The sequence below is a fragment of the Tupaia chinensis genome, unplaced genomic scaffold (genome assembly GCF_000334495.1).
Source record: "Tupaia chinensis unplaced genomic scaffold, TupChi_1.0 Scaffold000238_1, whole genome shotgun sequence".
In the NCBI taxonomy this organism is placed as follows: Eukaryota; Metazoa; Chordata; class Mammalia; order Scandentia; family Tupaiidae; genus Tupaia; species Tupaia belangeri.
The window spans coordinates 8,169,198-8,187,162 of record NW_006159716.1 but is presented as its reverse complement, the minus strand read 5'-3'; the positions used below and the strand labels follow the sequence as shown (position 1 = coordinate 8,187,162).

Here is a 17,965-nt window from a genome sequence, read left to right as displayed (position 1 = left end):
GGCGGGCCGTCCCGCCTGTGCCCCTTCCAGCAATTAGGAAACTCGCGGACGCGCAGCCATCCGTGTGCTGGCGGGACCTGCGCCCTCTCCAGGCTCCGAGCTCCTAGGCCCCCTGCTCGGCCCCCCAGAAGGCGAGATGTGTGCTAGGTTAGGCTCTGTCGCTGGACGGCAGTTCTCGGCCCCGGCGGTGCTGTCCCGGGCTGTAAGCAGTCCAGCTCCCCCACTCCACGGCCCGTTTTGCAGGGCAGTTCCCTGCCCACCGCCCCCTGCAGCAAATGCCCCCTCACTTCTGACTCTCCTCTCACTGGGGCTCTCTCGCCGTTTATCAGGTTTCTAATTGGCTGCTTCTAATCTGCCAGGGACCGATAAAATAAATACATGATGTTTGTTTAAAGCAAACTCTGTTGGGGCCACCAAATGGGCTCCCGCAGGGGCTACGTTGGTTCAAGTCTCCGACCCGCAGCTTGAAAATCAAGGCTTGTGCGTGTGCACGCAGGCCCAAAAGCCCAAGAGGGGAATGGAAGAGAAAGGATTGTGGCGTGTGGCACCCGCCCGGTGGCGATGCCTCACTTTCCCTCCCTGTCTCTCTCTCTCTCTCTGGTGAGTATATGCACCCTAGGGCAAAAACCTAAAACAAAACCACTTGAGGTCAGCTGGTGGCATGGCCGTGAAGACAGCTGATTCCACGTGGCTGTTGCGAGGCGTAAGGGCGATGCTTTCTCACGTTCTCTCTCTCTCTCCCCCCCTGCAGACAAGTGCACACAAAAACTAGCCCAATGTGACTACATGAAGGTTTCAGGGAACCCTGTGACAGCACGTCCTGACTTTCGCGGTCACATTCTGCTGAAGTCTGGGTTCTTTTTTTCTCTCACTGCATTTTGAAAGCTTGATCTTGCAGATAGGAGATGTGAGGGGTGGAACTCACATCTCTGTTACTAAATGCTCTCTTCCCAAAGCTTATTTGACGTAAACAATAACGTGACAAACTATTAAAAGAAAAAGAAACAATCTTCCCACCCACATCCACCAATCCATTTCTCAGTGCCTCTTTTGCGTAGGATTTATTTTTAGTCTTAATCTTCTGGGAAGGAAATCCCAATAGCACCCACCCAGGCCAGGAAGTTGTGAGGGCCGGGCACCTTCCCTGCCTCCTCTTTCCATCTGGACCTGCCACCCCTCACACGCCCCATACACCCACAAGCTCCTGCAGGGGTTGGGTCTGCCCAGCTCACCCCATCTTTGCCTGGGCCTGAGAGGACATGCACTCTGGGTGGCTTCTTCCTGGGAGATGCTCCACAGTGATCTCGGCTGATCTAAGCAGAGACTCCTGCACCAGCTGGGACTAGAAACTACAAGGGAGGCTGCTGTTCTAACCTCACGGCCGTGGGCAAAGGCTGTTTGACTTCTTCTTTTTTGTTGGAGAGGTTTTTGCTATAGGGTACGCATACTTGCCAGACAGAGAGAGGCAGAGACAGAAAGCAAGAAATCACCCCCGGGGGGATGGCCGCACCGCAATCCCTTCTCCTCCATTCTCCTCTTGGGCACATGCGCACATGCACCTGTCGTGAATTTAAGCCACCAGGTCAGGGACTCGAACCGTGGTCAACTACATGGGAGTCCAGCAACATAGCCATTATGCCAACTGCTGGTCCAAGGTTGTTTGACTTTTTAAGCTTAAGACAGAACTCACTCTAGCAGCTAGGACGCCCACACCTAGAAACAGGCAGAGCAGATACCTGCTTGTGATTTTTGAAAATGACTCCTTTTGTCCCCTTTCTTGGACTTTTCTTTGTGCTGATGTGTAGCATTCTACCATTTGAGATTCATTCCTTTAAATATACCTTTAAATATAAAATGCAAGGGCCGGGACCAGCTGATGGTGTAATGGTTACGTGGCTGGACTCCCACATAGTCGACCATGGTTCGAGTCCCAGACCCAGTGGCTTAAACTCACACCAGGCACATGTGTGCATGTGTCCAAAATCCCAAGGGGAGACTGGAGGAGAAGGGATTGTGGCGTGGCCATCCTCCTTGGGAGGTGATTTCTTGCTTTCTGTCTCTCTGTCTCTCTCTATATATCTCTGGCAAGCTCACACACCCTATAGCAAAAAATCTCTCCAAAAAACAAACAAAAATCAATACAAAAAAAGAGCCTCTATGAAGATCACACAAGAAACATTCATGAGAGTACATCAGAGTCCTGGAGCTGAAGGGAGGCTTTGAGAGAGAGAGAGGCCTGGTGAAACGGTGTGCACGGGTATCGGGAGAGTATTGTCTGGATGGGCCCCACCCCACCCAGAGTCGTCTGTCCTGACGCTGTGTCCTCAGGGTCTTGGCTCTCAAAGCCGTAGGGTTCTTCCTCTCCCACTCGTAGAAGGCTGGTGTCAAGGTATACCATGAAGGAGCCAAGCCACCCAGTACGGGGCTCCACTGCTGGGCTTGCCCTCCTCCAGGTGGTCTGGGCCAAGACAGAGAGGATTGGGTGTGGCTCCCACTTCTGCGAGAAGCTCCAGGGCGTGGAGGAGACCAACATCGAATTACTGGTGTGCAACTATGAGCCCCCGTAAGTGCTGGGGAGTCCTGGGTGGGGTGAGAGGAGGCAGAAGTGGGCAGAGCCAAGGGGAGGGCAGAGATGGGCACAGCCTAAGGAGTCATCTGGGGAGCTGTGTGGGCACCCGTGTCATCTGCTCTCACTGGCCAGAGGAGGCCACAAGGAGGCCAAGGTCGCCCAGCAAGCTGGTGGCAGACAGGCACAGACCCAGGGTTCTTCCAGAAGAGGTGTGTGTACGGGAGGTGAGACCAGGGTTGGAAGGCAGCAGCGCCACCCCCAGCATCCTCCTCGCCTCCTGCAGGGGGAACGTGAGAGGGCGAAAACCCTACGAGGAGGGGACGCCGTGCTCCCAATGTCCCTCTGGCTATAGCTGCAAGAACGCCCTGTGCGGTGAGTCAGAAGGCGGGGAAGGGCTGCAATGCCGACCTGACCTAGGACCTCCCTGAACCCCCACCCCTGGGATAGGGAGGGCCAGGTGAGACGTGCCCACCAGGGACCCTGCACGCCGCCGGCTTTTCCTCCGCGTGCGCCCACTTTGGTGCCCTGTCATTCCAAGTCGCCGGATTTCACCCTTTCCAATGGCGGGCAGAGGAGGGGGTGGAGGCTCCCCAATGCGTGACCCGAGTAGACGTGGTGGATAGAAAGAGCCGGTAGCAGGCGAGGCCGTAGGCGACCCCTTGGACAAGCCCAAAGCCGCGGTGGGTGGGGTAAGAACAGAAATCCCACTGACTAGGTCCCCGGAAAAAGTGGAAGTGCGAGTGCAGAGCCACTTGGCCAGAGAGGTGCCACGGGGCCCAGCGTGTCAGTAACAGGGAGCAGCAGTCCTCAGCAGCAAGGGGCCTGTCCGTGCACACAGTGCCCCAGCAGGACAGTGGCCGCCTCACCGTGGTTGTGGTGGGGCCGGGATGTGCCTGCTCGCGACACTAATGCCAGCCTTGTCTGTCTCATCAGAACCCACAGGCTCCCCAATGCGTGACCCGAGTAGACGTGGTGGATAGAAAGAGCCGGTAGCAGGCGAGGCCGTAGGCGACCCCTTGGACAAGCCCAAAGCCGCGGTGGGTGGGGTAAGAACAGAAATCCCACTGACTAGGTCCCCGGAAAAAGTGGAAGTGCGAGTGCAGAGCCACTTGGCCAGAGAGGTGCCACGGGGCCCAGCGTGTCAGTAACAGGGAGCAGCAGTCCTCAGCAGCAAGGGGCCTGTCCGTGCACACAGTGCCCCAGCAGGACAGTGGCCGCCTCACCGTGGTTGTGGTGGGGCCGGGATGTGCCTGCTCGCGACACTAATGCCAGCCTTGTCTGTCTCATCAGAACCCACCAGAGGCCCGGCTGAGGCCCAGGATTTTCCTTCCCTGGTAACCGAGGCCCCGTCCTCCCTGGCACCTGAAGCCTCAGACCCTAACAGAACCGTTACTCCTTCCCTAGCAACCAAGAGTCCATCCTTCTTGGTAACCAAGGTCTCAGGCTCCCTAGCAACCAATGCTTCCTCAACTGTAGCAACCAAGGCCTCAGCCTCTTTAGCAACAAAAGACCCCTTCTCCATGGCAACGGGGGCGCCACCTTCCAGAACAACCGAGGCCCCTTCCCTTTCGTCAGCCCACAGCCTGCCCGGTGTGGATGAGAGGCCAGTTACTCTCCCCAAATCCACCCGCGGCCCCACCCCACGATTGGCAGTCGAGGTCCACAGCACAAGAGTGCCCTCTATGAGCCCAGAGAGATCTCTGCACTCCAAGATGTCCCCAACAGGGACAGGGGAGCCCCTGCCCCATGCCCCAGAGGAGGCAGAGGCTGAGGCACAGGCTGAGGAGGCCAAGGTGCCTCCTAGTGAGGTCTCCGCCTCAGCGTTTCCAGCCCAGGACAAGCCAGGTGAGCTGCAGGCCACGCTGGACCACACGGGGCACACCTCCTCCAAGTCCCTGCCCAGACTCCCCAATCCCTCTGCCACCGCTAAAGCCATGGGTGGGCGTGCCCTGGCCCTGCAGTCGTCCTGGGCAGGTAAGGCCTGAAGCATGCCCTACCTTCCTCTGGCTCTAGAATGTCAGCCTCCTGCCCTCGGCGTAGGGGTGTGGCATGGCGGGGCATGCACCCCGAGTTGGAGCTTCCTCCTGGCTGCTGTCCCCGCCTTGCATGGTGGGAGGTCAGGCATAGCCGTCTCCAGGCTGAGACGAAGCCTCTCCCGTCCCGCAGGTGCAGAGGGCCCTGACAACACTGGCTTCAAGTCAGGGCTGAACTCAGGTCCTGGTCGTGTGTGGGGTCCTCTCCTGGGACTGCTGCTCCTGCCTCCCCTGCTGTTGGCTGGGATCTTCTGATGGGACACCACGCAAAGGCAAGGCCTGCTGAGGGTACCCGACTTCACGGCCACTCTGGATTGTCCGTCTCTGAGTGAGAGGCCACGCGTTCCTGGGTGGGTCCTGATCTGTGGCCCAGCAGCCCGTCGCCCCAGCTTTTGGCCAGATTCCAGGCACTCTGGTCTCCTCGGGACTCAGGAGGCTTCGGGGCCACCCCCCTGTTATGCTTAAGAGGGCCCTGCCTCTGCTGAGCACTCCCCCCAGCCAGTTGCAGGCTGAGCGGTAGTTCCGTGGCTGAGTGACCATTCTCCTCAGGCTGTCCTGTGGCCATGGGTCTGCTGTCTCAGAGAGAGGATCTTGGGCTTCCCAGGAACCCCTGGGCTCACAGTCCCCTGGCCTCTCCTCGAACCACCCTGGAGCTGTTCCCAGAAATGCCTCCCGCCTTCCCAGGGTGAAGAGGTCTGCTGTCCTCCGGCCAGCCCTCCACCTGTGCCTCCCCCTAAACAAGATGCTTCTTGGCAGAAGACACTCTGGCAGGGAGAGGCTGCGGGGACAGTGCCTCACCCTTGGCACCTTGGAGCATATGACCTGGCTGGCTGTGAGCCCGGCTGCGCCTGTGCACGGGCCCAGCCCCCCCACCCCTCCCACCCAAGTCCTGGGTCAGGTGGGGGTCCGGGTGCTCACTGCTATGCAGCCCAAGGTTCTTCCCGACCTGCGACCTGCGTGGCTAGGAGGGGACCTGAGGGCAAATGAAGGACAAGCCCCACTTGAGTGGGGTCCTGGGGAGGGGCGGCTGGGACCAGGGAGGGATGCGGCCCTGACTGCTGAATAAAGGCCTGACTGTGCATCGGAACACCAGCTCTGTGCTTGACGGGCGGGTGGCTCCCCGCCCACCTGGGGCAGCTGCTGCTCCTCTCACAGCCCTCCCAGAACACCCCACTGAGCGTCTCCTCTTACCTTGCCTTTCCTTCCGGTAACCCCCAGCCCATCTCAGGTGCCAGCAGGAAGGGGAACAGCCGAGGACGCAGGGCTGACTCCAGCCTCAGGGGTCACACAGTGTGGGGAGTGATCAAGGCATGGCGCACCACCTCTTCATGGGGTGCTGCTGCCCAGGCCCTCTGCCACCTGCCGCCAGCAGTGTAGCTCGGCCAGGGCTTTGCCAGCCCCTCAGAAGTCCTGAGAAAGGGTTCTAGTCTCCGACACTCCTCCAGGGCACAAAGCACGTTGTTCAGAAGTGCTAGAGGCCAAGCAAACACTTGTGCATGCGGGCGTGTGTGTGTGTGTGTGTGTGTCGGGAGCAAGCAGTGGGTGAGAGTGGCTTAGATGGCGGGGAGAGGCACAGCAAGTATCCTCAGGCCAAAGCAGGAGGCGAGCGGTTAACCAGGACACCGTCCAAGTCAGGCCAGGGGTGGGAGCTGACCTGTGACCACGGCGGTCACCCCTCCTTTTTCTTTCTCATAGGATTCTTCTGTCTTATTAAGATATAACTCACATGACATAAACCCACCCACTTCAAGTATACACCTCGTGGTTCTGTGTACTCACAGGGTTGTGTAACCACCACTGCAATCAGCTTTAGGAGTTTCATCATCCCCAAAGGATGCCCGATACCCTTTAGCCATCACTCTGCTCTTCCCTCCAACCCCCAGCCTAAACAACCCCCAATCTAGGAACTATCTATATGGACTCGCCTGTCCTTGACGTCTCATGGGACTTCCTGCCAAATCACAGGCCAGCTTGTGGCCCTGCTCCATTCTCCTCCATCTTCCTTTCAGGATTTTGGGCACACACCTGGCATGTATTTCTTTTCTATTTTTTTTAGAATTATCTATTGATATTATTTTTTATTTTGACCAGAGAGACACAGAAAAAGAAAGAGGGAGAAAGTGAGAAAGCAAGTCACCAGTTTCAGAACTCGAACCACGGTCAGCCATGTGGGAGTCCAGCACCCTAATAACCACGCCACCTGCCAGCCTCCCCAGTAGGTATTTCAAGTCGCAGGTCCAGAACTCGAACCACGCAGTCAGCTATGTGGGATCCAGCTGCCTTAACCCTCTCGCCCCTATAGTTTTCTTTCACTTTTGGTAAGTTTTTGTGGTTTTGTTGTATCATGAGGCACTGAGACATCTGAACAAATCAGCGTCTGGGCAGTGCTTTCTCCTCCACTTCTGTGGGTTACTAGGGCAACTCGTCAGTAGATTAAAAAAGAAAGAAAGAAAAAGAACCACTGTTGTCTTTCCGAGGCACGCGCTGGTACGACACGAACTTCCGCAGATGGACTCGTCTGGCGTCCGCACGCCATGCACAGCACCTCGGTGGCGGCAGCGCGCTGCGCCCACTTCCCCGCGGCCCCGCTCACGTGTGTGCATTTGGAGCACCTGGAGGAGTTGCACAGTCTCGGCAAGAGGAGGAAACAGCGGGAGCGCTTGGCGAGGACAGCCGACGCTGTGCAGGACAAGCCTGAACGTGTCATCGGTGCAGACCCAAGCATCGTCGATGTCCTGTAACAGGAACATCTGGTGGAACCCATGCCAGGGTCTTCGTTGGCCCTGAGATGGCCCACACTATGCTGACGATGCAGCTATCTGGCGTGGGTTGTGGTCCTGCCACGTGGGGATGTGCTGGATTTTCTGGAACAAAAAGCTAGACACTTTCTCCACAGTGGCGGCTTTTCCCTGGATCTGTTGTCCTTCCCACGTAAGACACGATGCGTCAATATAAACTGCGCCTATTTGGGTCCTGTCGTTATGAAATAACAGGTCGCAATGCTGAGTGAAGCTGGACCCAATCTGCTCCCAAATCGGCTTGTCTCCCATTCTGGAGTGTCAGCTGGCCTCGATGAGACCAGAGGCGCTGGCACTGTGGCAGCAGCGGTGGCAGCAACCCAGCGTGGTCTAGTTTTCTTTTCATTAAGAGAGAATTTTGCTACAGGTTGCAGCTGGAGAGACAGAGATAGAGAGACAGAAAGAGAGAAATCACCCCCCCCAGGGGGGTGGTCACACCACAATCCCTTCTCCTCCATTCTCTTCTAGGGATCCTGGGCACGCACACACACGCGCCCGGTGTGTTTTAAGCCCACAGGTCTGGGACACGAACTGTGGTCGACTACGTGGGAGTCCAGTGACATAGCCATTATGCTAACTCCTGGACCCTCCTCTTGAGATCTTAAGCACGCACACACACGCGCCCGGTGTGTTTTAAGCCCACAGGTCTGGGACACGAACTGTGGTCGACTACGTGGGAGTCCAGTGACATAGCCATTATGCTAACTCCTGGACCCTCCTCTTGAGATCTTAAGCACGCACACACACGTGCCTGGCATTTTTGTCACTGGGTCCAGGACTTGAACTGCAGTCAACCACACAGGAGTCCAGCAACATAACCATTACGCCATTTGCTAGTTCTCAGTTTTAATTCTTATATGTAAGTCTTTGATACTTTTTTCCCATTTGCTATAGAGAGAGCATACACTCACCAGAGAGATGGGAGGGAGGTGAGGGAGAGTGAGGATGTACGCCCTACAAGGGACATAGCCAATGCTGCAATGCCTTCTCCTCCATTTCTCCTCCTGGGATTTTGGGCACACATGCACACACGCCCAGTGTGGATCCATTTTTATTTTTGGTTGTGCAACCTCTTTTTTTGCATGTGACTGTCCAGTTGTCCCAGTTTCTATTGAAAAAATTGTTCTTTCCTCATTGAATTATCCTGGTACCCTTGTAGAAAATCAGTTGACCATACTCCCTGGAGGAAAAGGGAGAAGGGATTGTGGCATGGTCATCTCCACTGGGGAGAGTGATTTCTCACTTCCCCCCTCTCTCTTAAACTCCCTGTTTCTGGAAAGTGTGCATGCCCTATAGGAAAAACTAAAATCACTAAGGAAAAAAAAAAGAAAAGAAGAAAATCAGGTGACATAAATGTGTTTATTTCTAGAGTTTCTATCCTATCCCACTGACCTGTACTATCTACTCTTGTGCCGGCACAATCATCTGTAACTGCAGCTTTGTAGTAAGTTGTTCTTCCTCTTTTTTTTTTTAGACGTTTGCGATAGGGCACATGTGCTCAGTGGAGAGACAGAGAGAAAGTTTTCACTTTGACCCCGCAGGTGGGAAGGTCACATTCCCTTCTCTCCTCTCCTCTCAGGACTTTGAGCATGCACGCACATGTGCCTGGAGTGTTTCGAACCATGCAGTCAGCCACATGGGGCCCGTCTGCCTTAACCACTGCACCACCTAGCTGGCCCAACTCTCTTCTTTTTCAGGACTGTTTTGGCCAGAAAAGTTGAGACCTTAATGTCCTCAACCAAAGGACACTTGCACAATACCCACAACAAGCGTACCTTTAAGTTCCTGGGAGACAAGGATACAGAAAATAAAACTGGCCTGGAGTCAACTGTCACTAGGCCATTGAGAAAAACATGTTGTGATGGGCCCAGCAGCTGGCGTCATGGCTGTCGCTGGACTCCCACGTAGTCAACCGTGGTTCAAGTCCCAGACCCAGTGGCTTAAACTCATGCTGGGTGCATGTGCGTGCATGCTCAAGATCCTGAGAGGAGAATGGAGGAGAGGGGACTGTGGTGTGGCCATCCCCCCTGGGGGGTGATTTCTCATTTTCTGTTTCTCTGTCTCTCTTTTTCTGGCAAGCACATATGACCTATAGCAAAAACAAAAAACAAAACAAAACAAAAAAAACAACAAATGTGTTGTGGAAATGCAACCCAGGGTCCTTCCCTGGGGGCTGACCCAGCCCATACCTGTGGGGGAGGTATGACCCCAACCCTCACCAGCCAGGCCGCCTAGAATAAGGACAGAGTTAGCGGGAGAACACAGCTAGCTGGGCCTTAAGACACTGCTGAGCACCGTCTGCTTATGAACCCCAGTGCTGGACAGAACCCAAGGGAGGGAGGCCGGCCCCTCCCGTGTGACCATGTGGCCACCACACCAAATGACATATAGTAGAATGTGAAGCTCTGTCACCTTCAACAGTGCCGAAGCACGTCAGGGGCCGGAGGGGCACGTCCTGAAAGCACAGTCCGGGATGCTCACACACTCACTCGTCGCTGCTGTGAACTCCCCGGCCCCGCACCGGGCACACTCTGCTGATCCGGGAGGAGGCTCTACCTGCACTCCTCACTCTACCCCGCCTCCAGGCTAAGAGGTGATGCAGTCCACTGGGCGCAGCCTCACCCCCGCCGAACCCACGTCTGGACAGACACACGGCAGAGAAACTCAGCCCCATCTACTTCAGAAAACTGGCCACTGCTCTCCCAAGGTCAGTACGCGCCAGGCCCTGGGACCGACCCCGGCCCCCTCTCACCGAGACAGGGCAGAGAAAAGACTCTGCAGGTAGATTTTCAAACTCACAAAAATAAGAGACTTCCCACAAAACTCCAAATCACCACCAGTACATTTATTTGGGGAGACAGGGTCAAATCTTACCATGAACTTTTACACTGGGTAGGACGAAGACACTGATCTGCCTAACTCAGCATTTGCGACTGCACGGGCAACCAGACCCTGCACGGGGGCGTCACCACCAAACACGAGCGTCAGGGAGGGGCACGTGATCTGAGCAGCCACTGGCTTCCTGCTCGAAGGCGCCGCCTCGGATCAGAAAAGTAGTGTGGAGAAAGACGAGGCCAGAACCTGGCATTCGCGTCCTACACAGGCCTTGACAGGATGGCGGCCTCGTGAGGGGGTCACGCCCTATGTACAAAGCGGGAGAGTGCCGTTCCCAGCCGGGCTGTAGGATGAGAGCCGCGCGGAGTGAGGGGTGGGCGCCGACCCCATGAGCCTGTCCCCTTCCATCCAGCCTGGACCTCCACAAGCCATTCTCTGGCTCCTTGTGCAAGGCAGACTCAGCCAACCTGGGAAGTCGGGGGTTCTTCCCTGATCCCCCAAGTCCACCCCACCTCCTCCAGGTCTAACAGGTGACCCAGTCCACTGGAGCAGCCCCACCCCCGCCCAACCCCACGTCTGGACAGACACATGGCAGATATGGAAGCCAAAGCCCCGCTGGGCTGGAGCACGTCTAGGTGTTGCTGGGTTGGAGCTGTCTTGCAGGTGTCCTGGGATGAGCAGGCCTCACCCACGGTGGCCAGGCTGACAGCGTGTGTATTTTAGGTGATTCAGGTTACTCCAGGGCAAAGCACGATCCTGATGACACTCGGCGGAAAAGGAGGCTGGAACCACGGAAGAGTTGGCCCTGGGTGGAAGGAACAGCGGGGTCAGTAAACGGGGTGGCCATGCTTTCTGGACTCATCCAGAGGACGGCCAGAGGCAGGCCAACGAGGGTCCAGAGCTCAGAGACCCAGGAGGGAGTGGAGGGCCCAGGCTCACATCCCTGGAGGGCGAGGTCGGAATTGGCCATGCTGAGGCAGAAGGAAGTGGTTCACTTCAGGGCCCGGGGGGGCCAAGGTCCGTGGGGCTGCTGGTAGGAAACCTTCCAAAGAAGGCCCACTGCACTTCCAGCTCAGGGCCCGAGTGGCCCAGACTCGTCCAAGGCCCAGGGGGGCATGTGATGGATAGTGCAGACTGGCCAGGGGCACTGGCAGAACTGCGTCTCGCCTCCCTGCTTCTTACGTCCTCGTCTTGACCTCGAGGCCAGTCAGTGTTCTGTCCCCCACAGGCCACTGCCCTATTCCACTCGGAGGCAGACCAAGGCCAGGAACAGGCCAGGATCTGAACCTTGGCCAGAAGCCTAACTCCTGACCACTGGGCCGTGGAGCTGCAACCAGCAGGCAGTGGCCTGGCATCAAGCAGATGAGCCAAAGGCTGGCACCTGCACCAAGCTGCCCGCAGGGCTCGGCCTCCCCCAGGCTCTGCTGGCCAGGAGGACCCACAGGAGGGAGGGGCAGGCTGCCAGCGCTGGCGGCCCTGACCACCCAGAGCCAGCTGAGCTGCTCTCAGACCTGGGTTTTCACTCGTGCTACTGAGGGGAGGAGAGGTTTGGAGGCTTTGACTACTCGCTGGGCCAGAGCTCCCCTGTCCTGGTCCTGGGAGTCTCTGAAACTCAGAAAAGACCTTGTCCGATGTCTGACTTTTAAATAAAAGCGGACCACCTCAAACTCCTTCCGAAGTTAGAGGTAAAAATCTACATCCTTAAACCAAGTGCCCACATTCGTACTATCCACCCACACAGCCCCTCGGACTCCACAAGCGCATCTCTGCCCACACACCGCCGAGCTCACCAAACCTCTCCTCTGGTGAGGGGGGCATGAGCGGGAAAGGCCCTCCCTCCGGAGCCAGCTCACCTGCACGCTCAGGTACTTCCAGCAGTGAATCCAGGACTTGAACACCGGGGAGTAAGGGGGGAGCCCCGCCTGCAGCCTGCCGGGGAAGGAGAGAGGTCACCCAGGTGAAGGAGACCTCAGGAATGAATGGCGTGCAGCTGACACCTGCCCACAGCTGGAGCCAGAGACCCACCCAGGAGCCCTCCGAGTCCCAGAGGGAGCCAGGATGCTTGGCGGCCGGAGCCCCTGTGGAGGGTGTTGGGGTGGAGCAGAGTACTGGCAGGGCTCAGGTACCCCCTCACCCCCACCCCTGCCCTGGCGGGGCACACCTACCCGCAGTTGTTCACAGCCATGAGGTCGCCAACCAGAAGGAAGGGGTAGGTCAGCATGCTCACTGCGATCTGAAACCAGAGTGCCAGTGACCCCTCCACGCCCGGCAGCAGGCCGCCCAGGCCCACACCGTCCCCCCAGACCTGCCCCCAGCCACCACCTGGCCGGCCCATGGGGCAGTAGGAAGGACAGCTGGCTCCACTTACCCCCATCACAAACTTGGTGTAGCTCCGGATGGCCAGGGCCTGGCTGAACTGCGGGGACAGAAAGGAAGTGCAGGTTACCACAGCACCTCAGGACACCGACGTCAGCTCGGGCCCCCTCCCCTCCCCTTCCCTCCTCGCTCAGCCCCTCCCATGCTCGTGCACACACTGCCTCCCCTCAGGGCCCGCCAGCCGCCTCCACGGCCTTGTAGTCAGAGCAGAGACATGGCGGCAGAGGCCGGGGTCTGGACTGAAAGCAGCCCCAAGGAGCAGAGGCAGGGAGCCCAGGTGCCTGTGTCTCTGCAACCCCGCTGACAGGGCAGTGCCCAGGGCCCACCTGCTCTGCAGATGGAAACGCAGGCTGGGCACAGTCGCTGCCAGTGTGCGGACCCACCCAGCCCGGCCTGGCGCTGCACCAGGCTAACTGTCACCCCACCTCACCAAGCTCCAGACCCTTCAACCCCAACTCCTAAGTTCTACTTTGCTCGTGAGCCTGCCCTGACCTGGGAAAGGAGGCCGCCTGTCCTTCAGCTTCCTGCGGAGCGGCCATCCCAGCAGATGGAGGCTGCTGCCTGCAGGTGACTGACATGGCACAGCAGCTCCAGGCCACACGGCTGCCACCTCGCCTATGAAGCCAGTCAGCTGTGCCCTGCCGGCCACGTCCCTCCAGCTGTCCCAGCCTTGCTCTGTACGCGACAGTGGCAGCCCGCCCACCTGCAAGGCCCCGAAGAGCAGGCACATGCCAGTGCAGCTGCAGCTGGGCAGGGGGAGCTGCTGCTCTTTGCTGACGCCAAAAGGCCAGAGGGCCTGAGTCAATGGCCACTCGGTCTCCCTGGGAGCGGAAGCTCTGACATATGCCCAGACACACCCTGCCCCCAGAGTCTCACTAGGAACCTGCTCCCCACTCCTCTGCCTATCCTCCCAGCATGGCGACTGCCACTACTAGAACGTCTGGCCACCAGGACCCCCGCCCGTGACTGCCCCTAACTCACTTGGTAAGGCAGAGCCAGTGAGCTTTCTAGGTGCCCAGCTGTCTTTCTTCAAGGGCCTTGTAGGAGGAGCAGGCCCTCCTGTGCCTGTTCCCACCCACCGAGCATCTGTGCACACCAGGCCGTGTAGACCGCTGTCAACATAACGGGCTGAGCCGGCCTGCGCACCTCCTAGCCCACCTGAAGGAACTCAGGGAGGGAAGCTCCCTCAGCCTGGGACCAGGGACTCCCTGGGATTTGGTCTGTGGGTTCCAGTTGAGTGCTCTGGAGAGGCAGCTTCCTCTCTGGGTCTCGATCTCTCCGTCTATAAACGGGGCATTATTGTTGTCCCGTTCCCCTCACAACTGGCACTGTCGGGGCCCAAGGCCACGACGCTCACAGAGGGATGTGGGACGCAGAGTACAGCAGAGGTCAGGGACAGCGGGTCGGCTGCTACACCTCCGACTTCCGAGTCCCGGGAGGGTCGCGGCCTTGGCACTGCCTCCCCCGAGCTGGGGTCTGTTTCGACCACCGCCCCAGCTTCCTCCCAGGGGTGGTACTAATCACCTTTCAAAGCCACCCCCAGACACAGCTAACTCTCGCCCTCGGGGCCCGGAGAGCAGAATCCCCGAGGCCTCGCATCTGTCCCAGACCCAGGCTATCAGCTGTACACGGAAAGAAGGACAAGTCCTTGTTCCAACCAACCTGGGAACCTGGATTCTGGTCGTTTCCCAGCCCCCCTGGGGTGTCACTCACGCTGTCATCCACCAGGTAGGCATTGATGAAGTGGGCCAGCAGGTTACAGCCCCACAAGAATACCACATCGCCCAGGAGGTGAGGGATTAAGCCGCTAAAAAACAAGGTGAGCAGAGATGAGCAGGGGAGGACGGGGGCAGTCCTGGGGGCGCCACACCCAGGAAGCAGCCGGATGTTCCAAGCTTAAACATCAGCATACCCGAGGCGCAGCCTCAGGAAGGGCTCCTGCCAGGCCTCAGGCCCTCTCCCCGGGGCGGTGCTCTGTACCACCTGATCCCACACGCCAGCTAAGGTGCTCACAAGCAGTTTGCAAACCACAGAGGCTGGGCACCAAGATGCGAGTGTTCCAAAGCCGGGATTTGCGAATTCAGATTACAAAAGGGTGCCTACATGTCGCTGGTTTTCTCCTGGCCTCTTACCAATTCAGCTGTCACAGAACACTGCTCAATATGTCTGTTCTCTTCTCCCCTGGAATGTTCCATGGAAGATATTCCATGCAAGCGTTTGGAAGGAGGGCGAGCTTTTAAAGGTTCTATAGGCTGGTGTGGAAGGTTCCCCGGGCAGTGCTGAGGCCGAAAAGTCAGGCCGTGGGTCTCGTGTGCTTTTTTTCCCCACGTGTTTGTTTTTTGCCTCTTGAGATATGGAGTACCTCGGGAGGCTGGCCAGAGAAGAATCGCTCTCTAGAGAGAGGAAGCAGCATTCTTACTTTTTAACTTCTAAAAAATGTGTAAAATATCTTAAAAGTTCAGAAGGACGTATTAGCACATGTCCATACTGAGAGAGATTAACGGACCGCTAGAGTGCAACTGGCAGGCCCGCTGCGCCCAGCCTATGCTGGACTGACTGCGTGCACACCCCAGGGCATGCTGCAACACATTTGTGTCATCAGCTGTCCCAAAATCAGGTGGGGAGAAAGAACCCAAAGGGCAGGCCCCTGCCATGTGTGAATCCTATCGACAGAGGAGAGGTGAAAGCCACCATGTGAAAATGCCAGGGGGAATGCGTGGTGTTTCCAGCTCTGACGTGCCAGGCTCACGGGCCCACGTTCATGCGCGTATACTCACACACAGGTGTGTGTGCGTGAGGGTATCCTGTGCCTACAGATCAGGGTTTCTCCACCGTGGCCCTGGCAACATTCTGGGCTAAAGAAATCTTTGTTGTGAGGACGTGTCCTCTGTACTACAGGGTGGCTGGCAGCACCCCTGACCGCACCCCAGATACCAGGTGTGACAACCAGAGGGTGCCTCCAGACACTGCCACGTCCCCACACAGACGAGACCCACACGTATACACACACGCACGCACGTGCATATGCCCATTGTGTGTGTACCCACACACGCAGTAGGTCCTGGGTTAAAAGAGGATCACAAAACATGTGGCAGGCTGGAAAGCACACTATAAAGGCCTGTGAACGTGAGGCCCCGTTGCGGTACACCCTGCCATGAAAGCATGCACGCCACTGCCTAGACCCGGCAGGTACCTGCCGAGTCTGGCCTCACGCGCTAACCGTGTCTGAGCACGGTCTGTTCTGAATGAGCTTTCTTCACGGGTACGGCAAGCTGACGTGAGGCAACAGAACGCAGGGCTCTGTGGCTGGCGGGAGACCGCATGCCCCGCCAAGCCCCAGGGTCTGGCCTACAGCCTCGCTGCACACACACACACAGGCCCGGGAGGCCAGATTTTTCAGCTTCTCCAGAGAAACCAAGAATGCAGATTTTTTTGTGAACTAAGTTAACTGTGAACAGCTACCTGTCAGAAATACTCCGACAGACAGAACCGGTGGGTGAAGTCGCCAGTGAGCTGCGAGAGCTCAGCCCGCGGTCCTGGTCCCAAGTTTTCAGTCGTTTCTTAGCAGTGAGGCCGGAGATTAGCACTGCCCGGGCCCATGAAGACCAGCCCTCTGCTGTCCGCCAGGCTGGAGCCAATGGCCAGTCCCGCTGGGGCTGGCCAGTTCCCCTCCCCAGCATAGTGAAAAAGCAGCTCCATTTTTTTTTTTTTTTTTTTGAGAGGTTTTTGCTATAGGGCACGTGTGCTTGCCAGACAGAGGGAGACAGAGAGACAGAAAGCAAGAAATCACCCCCCAGGGGGGATGGCCACACCGCAATCCCTTCTCCTCATTCTCTTCTTGGGATCTTGGACATGCACGCACACACGCCCAGCGTGAGTTTTAAGTCACCGGGTCCAGGACTCGAACCGCGGTCGACTACATGGGAGTTCAGTGACATAGCCGTTACGCTAACTGCTGATCCCAGTAGCTCCATTTTTATGTGGGCTGTGGCCTGCAAGGGCCGGGCAGCTCTGGCCCCATGGCCTGTCGTGCAGCTGCACTATGGAGCTCCTTGGATCTGCAGTCCCTCAGGCTGGCAGAGCCCTGTGGTTAGTCTGTAGCCAGCAGCTGTGGCCTGAGAGGCTGTGGACACGCCTGTTAGGAGAGCCAGGCCAGTGGTGGTTATGGGGTGCATGAACTCACGTACACGAAGAATCCCAGCAGCCCCTCTTCTTTGAAAATCTTCCCAATGGAGCTCAGCACGCCGCTGTGAAGAAGGCAAGACAGGGATACAAGGTCACCGGGCCACACGGCCACCAAGCAGAGCCCACCAGCCCTGCTCAGAAGGGAGGGAAGGGGAGATTCTTTGATCAGGAAGAACTCACGTGGAAAAGAACAGAAAGCTCTTGCTTGAGGTGAGCACTGTATACGGTTCGGGGAGACCAGGGAAACCCAACAACCCCCGGGGGCAGGAGACCGAGCAGTCCTCTGCTGAAGCCGTGGGGTCTGGACTCTAGCAGAGTGCCCCTGCAAGGGCTGCGCTGCCGAGACCACGGGCCCTTCTCCTGCCTGGCTCCAGAGCTTCTCTCTGGCTGAACAACCTTCCCACAGAAGAGCCTGTGCATCCGCTCAACATGTATGCTCGACGGAGGACAGCAGAGGAGTGGTGGGCAGAGGAGGACCGGGCCCTGCAGCAGGGGGCCCTGGAATCCACTAGGGAAAGGAATCTGGCCGCCACGGCTGGGAGCCTAGGGACCTGTGACTGGCCACAGCAGAACGTGAGAGGTCAGAGGACATACCGGAGGTGTGAATGCAAAGCAGGTGCAATAACCACCTCTGTGACCCATGGCTAGAGACAGCACCCAGCCTGTCCTGTCCCGCCAGAGGCTCTGTGAAACCACAGTGAAACGGAAGGCGGAAGCTCACAGAGCAGGGTGCCTGCCAGGCCCCAGCGTTCTCCCCACAGTGGCTCGGCCCATTGGCGTTCTGGCCCCACCTAGCAACCTTGCATTTCAGTCTAGGGGAACAGGCCAATTTCCCTAAAAGGGAAAAAGTGAACCCCCAAAAGTACCACAGCAGTCAAGCTTCCTGGGGTGGTGGCCCCACAGGAGGGCTAGAGAAAACAACGGACCCCGGGAAACAGGAATCTAAGAGAGCAAAGGTAATGAGGCATCCTTCCACCACGGGCCTCTCGGACCCGCCTCCTGTCCTGCCCTGAGCCTGAGGGGGGCAGGAAGGACCCGGTGCCTTCGGACGGACGGTGCCTCACATGCCTCAGCACCTCCTGGGCCGCCTGCGGCAGGTCTCAGCCAGGATGTGGCCCATAATTGAAGGTGCGCCTGCGTCCCAGGGCGGACGGCTTCTCCGCACAGGA

The 17,965-nt window shown here is 57.7% G+C and overlaps 2 protein-coding genes, 1 long non-coding RNA gene and 1 pseudogene across 8 annotated transcripts in view; 1 reads left to right on the top strand and 3 right to left on the bottom strand.

Moving 5' to 3' along the window:
* Positions 1 to 5,689, top strand: part of PI16 (peptidase inhibitor 16) — an 11,582-nt gene extending 5,893 nt beyond the window's left edge. Inside the window, exons 3-7 of one of the 4 annotated variants that reach the window (XR_003549409.1) lie at positions 2,454 to 2,563; positions 2,853 to 2,941; positions 3,860 to 4,543; positions 4,736 to 4,952; positions 5,152 to 5,689. Coding sequence is in view for 3 of the 4 variants with exons in the window: in XM_006148627.3 (XP_006148689.1) it covers positions 2,454 to 2,563; positions 2,853 to 2,941; positions 3,860 to 4,543; positions 4,736 to 4,857 (1,005 nt within the window). In the remaining variant the exon portion in view is untranslated. Of the gene's footprint in view, positions 1 to 2,453; positions 2,564 to 2,852; positions 2,942 to 3,859; positions 4,544 to 4,735 lie in introns of all 4 variants that reach the window. The other 3 variants (XM_006148627.3, XM_006148626.3, XM_027771930.1) reach the window with 3 other exon arrangements.
* LOC114007820 (uncharacterized) overlaps positions 1 to 6,626 on the bottom strand; it is an 18,277-nt gene extending 11,651 nt beyond the window's left edge. For all 3 annotated transcript variants that reach the window (XR_003549412.1, XR_003549410.1, XR_003549411.1), the window contains exon 1: positions 5,794 to 6,626. This is a non-coding gene — a long non-coding RNA (uncharacterized LOC114007820). The remainder of the gene's footprint in view (positions 1 to 5,793) is intronic.
* Positions 6,627 to 6,889: 263 nt separating this feature from the next.
* On the bottom strand, positions 6,890 to 7,723 carry LOC102479141 (nuclear transport factor 2 pseudogene; annotated as a pseudogene).
* A 2,501-nt stretch (positions 7,724 to 10,224) lies between these two features.
* The window catches only part of MTCH1 (mitochondrial carrier 1), a gene marked incomplete at its 5' end in the record, with an annotated part of 18,226 nt that continues 10,485 nt past the window's right edge, over positions 10,225 to 17,965 (bottom strand). Inside the window, 6 exons of the mRNA XM_014587824.1 lie at positions 10,225 to 11,040; positions 12,089 to 12,164; positions 12,401 to 12,468; positions 12,604 to 12,651; positions 14,274 to 14,418; positions 16,799 to 16,858. Of these exons, the coding sequence (XP_014443310.1) occupies positions 10,969 to 11,040; positions 12,089 to 12,164; positions 12,401 to 12,468; positions 12,604 to 12,651; positions 14,274 to 14,418; positions 16,799 to 16,858 (469 nt within the window). The remainder of the gene's footprint in view (positions 11,041 to 12,088; positions 12,165 to 12,400; positions 12,469 to 12,603; positions 12,652 to 14,273; positions 14,419 to 16,798; positions 16,859 to 17,965) is intronic.